Source organism: Hyaena hyaena, unplaced genomic scaffold (genome assembly GCF_003009895.1).
Source record: "Hyaena hyaena isolate Hyena2069 unplaced genomic scaffold, ASM300989v1 scaffold_222, whole genome shotgun sequence".
NCBI classification, from domain to species: domain Eukaryota; kingdom Metazoa; phylum Chordata; class Mammalia; order Carnivora; family Hyaenidae; genus Hyaena; species Hyaena hyaena.
The window spans coordinates 1,532,291-1,544,428 of record NW_024080855.1 but is presented as its reverse complement, the minus strand read 5'-3'; the positions used below and the strand labels follow the sequence as shown (position 1 = coordinate 1,544,428).

The following is a 12,138-nucleotide window of genomic DNA, read 5'->3' as shown; positions in this document are numbered from 1 at the left end:
TTACATACCTCTCTGGATCAAATTCTCATTCATAAAATGAATGTAGTGACCTCAGAAGTCCCTTCTAGTTTCTGAGACTCTAAATTTCCCAATTCTAGATATTAAGACTCTAGAGTAAGATTATTTCAAAGATCAATCTAAAGGAACTGATGATTCAAGATAATGAAGTCTTCTCTAAATAGGATGTCTTCTCTATTTTCTCTTTCCTTCCTTCCTTTCCTCCTTCCTTCCTTCATCATGGATTGCATACTAAAAAGCAGATACGATTAAAAGCTAGGAATAAAAATAGGAATAAGAGAAATCCTCTTCTCTTAAAAAGTCCACAGTGTAAAATGGGAAGGTTTTTTGAAGAATAGTTTGGCAACACAACACTACTACACGCAGTGTTCATGTGTATATGAATGTGATGTGCTTACTCTAATATTATAGCTAAAACTTATTGAATGGTCTCCAGCATTAAAGCATAGGAGGGAATCGGCTAAATGCTTCCAACAGTTAATGGAAAATAATCTTGGAGGTTTATCTTGTGGGGGGGGGGATACTCGTACCGTACTTGCCAATATCAAGACGAAAGAGGACAATTACAAATGGACTCACCACTTCTCTTCTTCTACTTGCACTCCTACGGACTGGAACTTACTGGGTGCTTTATTTTCCCCTGTTTTGTCAGGCTCTTCAGCATCATCCACCTGAAGAAATAATCAAATAAGTAGAGGTGCCCATTTTAGTCATCTTGCTTGAAAATCAAATGTCACATATTGTCAAACATCTGCAGTAATGCTGGAATGTTTTGTGATTTGTAGCCTTTTTATTCAACATTTGTGTGTTTGGTGAGGGCCATCATTATGCTGTTACCACGTGCTTTGGCTCTGCTGATCTTAGTAAAACGAAATTTTGTGTACTTCCAAGATAAATGTCTATGATGGCTCCTAAGATTTGTGAATAGTGCTTACCCATGAAAACTACACTAGAAAGGAGCACTGCCTGGAAACATGTTCTTGGAAGTTTTGAATTCACAGACAACAAAATACAAAAGAAGGAAGAAATTTCATTTATTTTAGTTAGAACTGTTGATATTGAGAGATTTAGGTACCAACATTTTAAGATAAACCCTATAGTATCTTCATTGTTTCCCTCTTAAACTAAGAAATTGGCTTTGAATATCAAGCCATGATTCCTAAATAGCTATGTATAGACTACAGCTCACATAGAAAATGTGCCTTTATTTACTTATTTTAAATGTTTATTTATATTGAGAGGGAGAGAGAGCATGCTCAAGTAAGGGAGGGGAAGAGAAAGAGAGAGAGAGAGAATCCCAAGCAGGATCCGCTCTGTTAGCACAGAGCTAGATGCAGGGCTGTATCTCATGAACCCTGAGACCATTACCTTAGCTGAAATCAGGAGTTGGACACTTAACAAACTGAGCCACCCAGATGCCTTGAAAACATGTCTGTATTTAAATGAGAGGCTACGTGACAAACCTAAATTTGATATAAATTTTACGACTATTCAGAGCAATTAGGTTTTCTCCTATATATTTAATAGATTATTTTTTCTAAATATAAAAGTAATAATGTAAGTTATATGAAATTAAAATATATAAATACATAATGTAGAAAGGTAAAGACCCCCAAGAAGCACTTTCAAGCCTCTGAAGCACATTTGTTCATCTATTAATATGTGTAATATATATGTAAATGATTATTAATACTAAATGTATTCAGATGAAGCTACACTATATATGTTTTTTTCTGCAATTTGCTTTATTCATTAATACTGCTTTCTTTTGGATATTATATCATGTCAGTAGATATAGCTCTATCTTAAGTCTTTTGTTTGCTACATAAATATTCCCTTTAATGACTACCTAAGCAACATGGGCAACATGGGTAATTTCTCTTTGTTGCTATTATCTAGTATTGCAATTAATATTGTGCATGTATCAGAACAATTAGAACAATTGTGCAAATGTTATTTGGGAAAAATCCTTAGAAATTGAAATGTTAAAAGGAAAGAGTGAGCATATGTTCAACAGTAAAAGCTATTGCCAAATTGCTTTTCAAAGCATTTATCTTCTTGCCATAATTGGTGTATGGGAATATCCATTTTTCTATACATTCTATACAATACTAAATAAGGCAAACTTTAAAATTTTTGCTAATATCACAGGTAAAAATATTTGTTGGCCTCTTGTACTTCTATCAGTAAATTGCTTATTTATATTTTTTCTAGTTTTTGTGTCATTATCCTGTTGAGTTATTATTTATTTTCCTTAAATAATTCTTTTTAATATTTATTTATTTTTGAAAAAGAGACATACAGAGTATGAGCAGAAGGTTAGAGAGAGAGGGAGACAGAATCTGAAGTGGGCTCCAGACTCTGAACCGTCAGCACAGAGAGCACAGAGCCCGACACAGGGCTTGAACTCACCAACGTGAGATCATGATCTGAGCCAAAGTCCAATGCTTAATTGACTGAGCCACCCAGGTGCCCTATTATTTTTTATTTTCTTATTTGTAGAGTCTATATCTTATGACTCTTCATCACTCTTTCTTGCTTATATATACTTTAAATATTTTCTCCTAGTTTATCATTTGTCTTTTATTTGTTTTTAATATTTTATTTTTAGGTAATGTCTGTATTCAATATGAACTTGAACTCACAACCCTGAGATCAAGAGTCCCATGCTTTACTCCTTGAGCCAGCTAGGTACCCCTATTATTTGTCTTTTAAACTTTGCCCTTCATTGTACAGAATCTTAAAATTACTATGTAATGAGAGGTGACTGGGTGGCTTAGTTGGTTATGCGTCCGACTTTGGTTCAAGTCATAATCTCATGGTTTGTGGGTTCACTACTGGGTAGTGAAATCTTTTATGGCTTGGAAAGCCCTTCTTTACCCTTGAGCATATTTTTTTATTTTTTAAATTTTTTAAAAATTTATTTATTTTTCAGAGAGGGAGAGAAGAGTGGGGCTGAGGGGCAGAGAGAGAAGGAGAGAGAATCCCAAGTACAATGCTGAGCCCAAATGCGGAGCTGAATTCATGAACTGTGAGATCATGACTTGAGCCAAAATCAAAAGTTGGATATTTAACTAACTGAGCCACCCAGTTTCCCCAGAGAGCACCCCCTTTTAGAGTTTATTTATTTATTTTGAGAGAGAGAAAGAGAGAGAATGTGCACATGCACTCCCATGTGGGAGGAGCAGAGAGGGTACCCTGAGCAGATTTTTTAAAGTTCTTTTGTATTTACTTTTATGCTTTCATTTTTCTTTTTCATATTTAATTCTTAAATCCAATTTTCTTGAAATGTCTGTGTGTAATAAACAAAGTAGAAATGAAACATTTCCCCTCTATATGGATCATCAATTGATCTGGCTCTTTTTAGTTACTAATTCATTTCTGATTTAGATGCCAACTTTATTTTCTACCAAACTTCACCCAAACATTTCCATGTATATAGAAATGTTTTGGGTCAATTTTGTAAAAATCTTGATATTTTCTATGGCTTAACTCTTCCTGTAATTCTTTTTTTAATGTAGTTCTTTAAATTTCTAGGTTATTTTGGGGTATTAATTTCTAAATAAATTTAACATTAAATTGTCAAATCCCTTCTCTGAGCTTCTACCCAGTGATAAAAATCACATTGGAGTTTCTTTAAATTTTTGTATAACCATTATTGTTTGTTTCTTGGTAGGCTTCCCACCTGGCACAGAGCCCAACACAAGGCTTGAACTCATGACCTGAGATCAAGAGTTGGACACTTAACCAACTGAGACACGAGGTGCCCTCTTTTTGTATAACTTTTGAGAGAATTGCTGTCTTTACATTATGAGGTATTCCCATGTAGGAATATTGCATAGTTTTCCAATTATTAGATCTCTTATATATTGTATAAGGGAAGTTTTTAGATTGTTTTCAGATAAGTGTTATATATTCTTTGTGAAGCTCAATCCTGTTACAGTTTTTGGTACTAATGTGAGTAGGCTCATTTTGCTCCATTACATTTTCTGTTTATTAGTAATATATAGAAAATTACTGATTTGTCAGTATTTATATTGTATTCTTTTACTCTACTGAGTTCTACTGATTTTTCCAGTGATTTCCATTAGATTTTCTAAGGGGACATGAGTATTATCTGCAAATAGAAGAATTTTACTCTTTCTTTGGAATGTTTTCACCTCATTTCACATTCTTGCTTTGTGTATTGGCTAATAAGGGCAAATAGTGCTGAATAAATATGTGAAAACAGGAATCTATATCTAGTTTCTGAATCTAATTGGAATGTCTCTACCATTTCACCTTTATTTTAGTTTTTTAATGTTTTTACAATTTTTTTGTAATGTTTATTTTTGAGAGGGAGAGTGACAGAGCTTGAGCAAGGGAGTGGCAGAGAGAGAGGGAGACAGAATCTGAAGCAGGCTCCAGGCTCCATGCTGACAGCACAGAGCCCGATGGTGGGGCCTGAACCCATGAACCATGAGATCATGACCTGAGCTGAAGTTGGACGCTTAACCGACTGAGCCACCCAGGCACCCCTATTTTTTTAATTTTTCAAGTTTATTTATTTATTTTAAGAGATAGGGAGAGAGCAAGCGGGAGCGGGGTGCAGAGAGAGAGAGAATCCCACAACTCACAAAATCATGAGATCATGACCTGAGCTCAAATCAAGAGCCAGACTCAACTGACTGAGCGAGCCACCCAGACACCCCCAGAGTTATGTTTATTTGATAAAATATATTGAGAATATTGATTTTTTCTTATATTTTTAAATGATTTATTTTTTAAAAAATGTTTGTTTATTTTGAAGTAAGAGAGAGAAAGCATGGGGGAGGGGCAGAGAGAAAGGGAGAGAGACTAGGAATCCTAAGCAGGATCTGTGCTGACAGCACAACTGGGGCTCAAAATCACAAACCGTGAAATCATGACCTGAGCTGAAATCAAGAGTCAGACACTTAACTTACTGAGACATCCAGGTGCCACTATTATTAAATACTTTATTTATTAAAAAAATTTTTTTAATGTTTTATTTCTGAGAGAGAGACAGCATAAGCAGGGGCTGGTCAGAGAGAAAGGGAGACACAGAATCTGAAACAGGCTCCAGGCTCTGAGCTAGCTGTCAGCACAGAGCCCGACACGGGGCTCGAACCCACAAACCATGAGATCATGACCTGAGCCGAAGTCGGATGCTTAACCGAATGAGCCACCCAGGCACCCCTTAAATACTTTAAATAAAACAAGAATTACTTGCTTCTTGAATGTTGGGAATTTTCTGTGAATTTACTCTATTGTGTACCATTTCAGGGAAGTATATTTTTTACTTTACTTGACAATATATTCTATGGTTATTAGATTTCTTTTCCCAGGTTTTATTCTTCCTCTTACATTAGTATTACTAATTTACATGTATGTCTATTTTATTTTGACCTTAAAATTTACCACCCTAAAATGGACAGAAGAATTTTTTTATGGTTTTTTAAAACGGTTTCTTTTCTTTAAAAAATTTTTTTAATGTTTAATTTTGAAAGAGAGAGATAGAGTGCCAATAGGGGAGGGGCAGAAAGAGAGGGAGACACAGAATCCGAAGCAGGCTCAAGGCTCCGAGCTGTCAGCACAGAGTCCTACACAGGGCTTGAACCCATAAACCTTGAGATCATGACCTAAGCTGAAGTTGGACACGTAACCAACTGAACCACCCATGCACCCCTAAAACTTTTTCTAAAAAGGCTTTTTCAGGGTGCCTGGGTGGCTCAGTCAGTTGGGCATCTGAATTCAGCTCAGGTGATAATCTCAGGGCTCATGAGTTCGAGCCCCGCATCAGGCTCCATGCTTATAGCTCAGAATCAGATTCTGTCTCCCTCTCTCTCTGCCCCCTCCCCTGTTCACACTCTTTTTCTCCTTCAAAATAAATAAACAGTTAAATAAATAAATAAGTAACTAGGCTTTCTCATTTCTAATATTGTTAATTTTTATTATCCCTCTCAGTCAGACTTATTATTTTTTCCAAAGAACCAATTTTGTATCAATCTGACTTTAGCTATTATTGCTGTTGCTGTTCTGTCTTCCAATGCATTTATCTGTACTTTAATCATTAATAATTCCTTCTAATTTATTGTTCTTTTCTAGTTTTGAGATTTGAATGTTTTCTTTATATTGCAATATTTCTTGCTTAACTATGAAAGAACTTAGGGCTATGGATTCTACTGAGATCACAGCTATGGCCACAGCCCATGGTGATGATTTATAGGATTCTCATCATTCATTTCACAACAGTCTCGAATTTCCTCCTCCAACCAAATGTTATTTAGAACATTTTTTTATTTTTATTTTTTTTATTTTTATTTATTTATTTATTTTAAATGTTTTATTTATTTCTAGGAGAGAGAGAGAGAGAGAGACAGCATGAGCAGGGGAGGGTCAGAGAGAGAGGGAGTCACAGACTGAAACAGGCTCCAGGCTCTGAGCTGGCAGTCAGCGCAGAGCCCGACGCGGGGCTCGAACCCACGAACCACGAGATCATGACCTAAGCGAAAGTCGGACGCTTAACCGACTAAGCCACCCAGGCACCCCTAGAACATTTTTTTAATACTTTCAAATGGTTAGCTTTTTTTTAAATCTACCTAGTGTTCATTTTAGTTTTAATACATTATAGTTGGGAATCATGACTATAATATCTCTTCTATTTGGAATCCTTAATATTATCTCTGGAATTTTTAACTTGAGCTATGTCTCCCTAAAAGTTTCTTCCTGCATATGCATTGATTCTGATTTCAAAGACATCAAAATAAAGTTTACAAAGTCTGAATATGCTGAGTATGGTTAAGGACAAAACTATGCATGAAACTTGTTAAGGAATGACAAGGTACACTTTCTTCATGCTGTGATCAGCAGAGGGACCACAGCAGGATTTGAAGGGGCGGTGAGAGAGAAGGAGCTCAACTCCGATGCAACAAGAAAAAGTGGGATTTATAGCCAAGAAGCAGGGTCAGGGGCTGTCAGTGGGTAGAAAGTTATAGAGAGTGGGTGGAAACCTCAGGGATAAGAGAAGATCTCACAGGTTCCTTGATGAAGGCAGGCTGGGTTGATCAGACATCAGCTGGAGGGTGACAGAGGATGGAACATGATCAGATATCTGGGGGATAAACTAAGCAGGATTCTCACTAAAATGGGGCGATGCAAAGATGGACACACAAGTATGAAAGTCAAGGAGAATTCAGAGCAGCCTGACTACAGTCTGGTCAAGGAGAGACTCATTATCAATACTATCCGCACAGCTTTTCCTTTATTGTTGTGAATCCAGTGATTATGAATCAAAAACGATGTGACCTCCTTATTTCTCAAGGACCTCTTTTAATTAACAGTAACACCTCACTTGGTTTCTATCATTCTGAAATAGTTCACTCAGCCTGACAGTTGGACTCACCTCTTTACATGGGGCATAACACGTATCTCTATCTACTTGGACAGACATTACAGGAAATAAGTAAGTAAATCTTAGGAGCGCAATCTCAAATAACCAAATTTTCTTTTATTTTTAATTCAGAGAATGAGAAAACCATCACTTGTTATGTAATGTGAAGATTAAGCTTAAAACTCTTTTAGCTTGTTTTACAACATAAGTTAAATGATCATGGAGGGAAGTCACAACCTAACACCTGGATGGGGAGGGGGTAAGTCTAAAGCTACTATGTGAAACTCATCTGTAGCTGAAGATTACTCTTGAGAGACTAAAAGATGCTACTAATAGCTGCCTTTGGGGAAGGGAGTAGGAGTCAGAAGTAAAAAGAAGTACATGGGGCACCTGGGTGGCTCTGTAGGTTAGGTGTCTGACTTCAGCTCAGGTCATGATATCATGGTTCATGTGTGGGGTTATTCCCCACATTGGGCTCTATGCTGACAGCTCAGAGCCTGGAGCCTGCTTCGGATTCTGTCTCCCTCTCTCTCCCTCCCCTGCTTGTGCTCTGTCTCTCTGTCTCTCAACAATAAATAAATGTTAAAAATTTTTTTAAAATACAAAATATTTAGATCTATATACTTTCATACTTAATGAATCCTTTACAACACCATATGCATATATTAGTTATTTTTTAATTTGAAGGAAAAAAAATTACTCTTGACTTTTTAGAAGATATACAACTTTGTTCTAAATCTGAAGCTACCAGTTACCCCCTTCCCATCTGCCCAGCACTAGACCACCAGAAAAAACACCAGATCAAGCAATTGACTTGAGTTTTGGAGCCATATTATAAAAAGATATGTACTTCAAGATATTCTAGAATCATATTTTGAACAGCAGGGGAACCAAGACCACAAATCCATCCTACTCATCTTAAGCTTTATAAAACATACTCTCATGGTTGGTTGGTTGGTTGATTTATTTATTTGACAAAGTAAAGTGCCTTTTTCTGGTAACTTACTTACTGTCCAGCAGCTCCTGTACCATATTCTGTACCCCTCTGCTTTGTGGCACTGGGGCCAGGAATCTGCAAACTACATTTCCCAGGCTTCTGTGCTGGCCAGCTTCAAGTTAGATTCTAACAACTGAAGGTGGGAGGAGGGAAGGGACTTTCTTCCTATTTCCACCTCCTGTGGGCAGTGCTCCAGCCTGAGTGCCCAGCTTCCAGCCCCTCTGACCCATGCACCAGAGCACTGCTCCCTGGGACGTCCCAGCACCAGCTGACCACACCTGCCTCAATGGCCTGAGGCTGGCTCTAGTGGGCACTCTCCCCTGAGCTCCTTTCCCTTTTTACTCTCCTAGTTCCAGCACTGGTAACTGCTTAGTGCATCCCCTCATTGCTCTCTCAGCCTTCCCGTACGTGCAGAACCAACATTGTATATCAAACTGCCTCTGTTTGATAATTGAGCATGCATGGTTTCTGTTTTCTGGAACGGGATTCTAACCAGCTCCACGTGGCTACACTGATGTAAATGAAAAATGCAGAGAGTGTCAGCCTAAGTAGGATGTTGCAGCTTTACTACATGGGGTAGTAGCAAAATTACCCAATGGAACTCTTCGCGAAGATGCCTGATAGGTACTTCCTGTAGGAACCAAGATCCTCAAGGCAGAGAGAAAGAGAGAAAGAAAGGATGCAGGCTCTCAAGGATGAGAATGGAGGGCATTGTACCCTGTTCTCCAGCCCCACCCTACCTATCTAAACCTACAGCTGCTTTGTACCAAAGTGTTGTCATCTTCTAAACATTAGTCATTGTACGTACATTTATCTTAGCGATTTTGATGCCCTTAGATCCCCAAATGGACAAATGTCACCATTCTTACAGGGTACCTAGGGTAGTCCACTTAAATTTATGAAGTGACTTTCAAAATGTTTAAAGAAATTGCACAGTAATTACATCTCTATCCTGAAAAAAATAAGGAAGCCCTTGGCAGATGATAAAATTTCAGTATATTTGGCTTTTATGATTTTAAGAAAAGTAAGATTAATAATAACAACTAAATCTAATATTTGTTGGGAGCACTACACTTAGAGCCTTGCATATATTATATCAGTCCATTTTTACTACATTCTATAAAGTACCCTGTGAATAGTGACTGTTATTGCCAATTTCCAGATGAGGAAACTGGCAATATAATGTAATTGGCCTAAACTCACATAGGTTGCAAAGTAAGTATTTTAATATTAAGTATTAGGCATGGATTAAATTCAAAATGTTGAGAAAGGTTTGGAAACTCTGACCCTACAGAGGTAAATGGTGGGAAAGAGTCCAAGATCCTGGTGTTCTATATTTTGGGGGTTAGGATTTAACTTAGATAAAATTGTAATGAAATTTGATGACTATTTACATCTTGAATTTTTACTTCTTTACTATTCTCCATCAAAGAAGTAGTATAGCATGGTCACAGTAAACATCAAGATACAATGTAGGCTCTGTCAATATAAGATGTGTGGCCTTGAGCAAGTTACTCAACCTCTCTGTGTCCTCATGTATAGGATAGAGATGATAGTACCACTTACACCACAGGGTTGTTGTGGGGGTAAATGAGACAGCCACATAAGGTACTCAGTATTTCCATATAATTTCTGCAGTAGTGAACAGTGATTGGAGGAAGAGTTAGAGCAATTTTTTCACTCACTAAAATATTTAGATATTAAAGAAGCAAGATGGTATCTGAGACAAAACTCTTCTCCCCAACATTATATGTGGATTTCAGAGTAATTCCATCTTAAAAGGTGAAAATAACAATAATATATGGTGGACTTCATGTATATGAATGCTTTATTCTGAGTAAGATCATTTGGAGAAAAACCTCTGAGACCAACAGGCAGACCTGGGAGGTGATTAAGATAGATAGAAGCTTTTAAGTAAAATGAACGGCAAGACTGACAATTATCTTTTTTTTTTTTTAAGATTTTATTTTTAAATAATCTCCACACCCAACATGGGGCTTGAACTCACAACCCTGTGATCGAGAATCATGTGCTCTACCAACTGAACTAGCCAGGTACCCTAATAATTATCTTTAAAATATGATATCATTAAGTGCAAAATGGCAAGCTATATAATAGTGGGAGATATATACTAACATCTGGGTAAAAAAGGGGAACAAATTAAAATATATGTTTGCTTGAATATGTACAAAATAGGTCTGAATGGAGATGGAAATATTGGTTATATTAATTTCTTGCTGCAAAGAGAACTGATGGGCTATTAAATAAGAATGGGCAGGGGGTGGGGGGGCGCCTGGCTGGCTCAGTTAGTTAAGTGTCTGATTCTTGATTTCGGCTCCAGTCATGATCTCACGGTCATGAGACTGAGCCCCGTGTCTGGCTCTGTGCTGAGTGTGGAGCCTGCTTAGGATTCTCTCTCTCTCTTTCTTTGCCCCTCTCTGCTTGTATGCTCCCTCTCTCCCTCTCTCCCTCTCCCCTCCATCTCAAAATAAATAAATATTTAAAAAAATATAAGAATGGCAGGGAGACTAGTCACTGAATGCCTCTTTATAACTTTTGAATTTTGAGCCGGAGGAATATATAATCTACTGGGAAATGATGTAAAATAAAGAAGAAACTGAACATTAAGGAAGTAGAAGAAAAGTAACATGTTATGTGCCAGATGAGGAAGGTCAATTTTTCTTTTCTCTTGGGTAAAATATACATAACAGAAATTCTTCATCTTAACCCCTTTTAAGTGTACAGTCCCCACAGCATAAAATACGTTCACATTGTTGTGCGACCATCACCGTTATCCACGTCCAGAATATGTCCATTGTCCCAAACTGAAATTCTGTACCCCGCAGGAAGCTGGATTTGTAAACTCAATCCTCAAAATAATCCTGTGGGGGACAGTTAAGGAAATAGGCTCAGGAACATCACGTCAGACTACCGGCCTCTGCTCTTCCCTACTCCTTCCCTCTGCCTTTGGGCAGTAGGGAGGGCAGTTAGCTTCTAGGGGGAGTTAGGGGGTAGGCATGGAGGCAGAGGCTGGCTTTGGGCATGTGCCTCCTGCTGTGCCTTCTAGTACCATGCACCGATGACACAAGTTCTTTTAGGAAACTTGGCAACTTGTGCTATGGTAACCTGTAGGTTATATTTTTAAAAAAAAAGCATTTGACTCATTGCTACTAGACAAAATTTAATTGCCCTTTAGAAGTGCACTCACAGAATGCACTGTGAAATAAATCATCGTTGTGAAAACGTACCCCACGCCTGGCTGTTAGATGTGCCTTAGAGTTGGTTCATTGTGAATAGATTTATTGGCCATCACGTCAGGAAGTTATTATTCAAAGGGCACCTGCATGATATGGCACAACAAAAAAGGGAGAAAAGAATGACTCTTCTCCATTGAGAGAAGGAAATTTCTAGCCGGGTAAGCCAAGCTGAACAGATGTGAAAAACAAGAATTGGTTTGATCTTATCTTTGAACAGCAGAAAACACTGGGCTGAACTGAGAAGCCTGCCGAATTATCTACCAGTTTTTGAAATGCATGATTAAATAACCAACAATTATGCTGAAACTAATGCACATTCTTTGCTCATGATGTGGTGGTGTGAGTGATCGCTTTCTACACGACCAGGCACTTTGGTCTTGCTCTCCCTCACTCCCCCATGTATGAGCAGTGATTCACATTTTTGTTCTCATCTGGTTCCTCAACGGTGTTGAACACACCATAACACAAACCCATAG

The 12,138-nt window shown here is 37.7% G+C and overlaps 1 protein-coding gene across 4 annotated transcripts in view; it reads right to left on the bottom strand.

Annotated features, from left to right (window-relative positions):
* The window catches only part of DLGAP1 (DLG associated protein 1), a 331,657-nt gene that overhangs the window by 54,368 nt on the left and 265,151 nt on the right, over nucleotides 1–12,138 (bottom strand). For all 4 annotated transcript variants that reach the window (XM_039243192.1, XM_039243193.1, XM_039243194.1 and 1 more), the window contains one exon: nucleotides 598–689. In XM_039243192.1, the coding sequence (XP_039099123.1) occupies nucleotides 598–689 (92 nt within the window). The remainder of the gene's footprint in view (nucleotides 1–597; nucleotides 690–12,138) is intronic.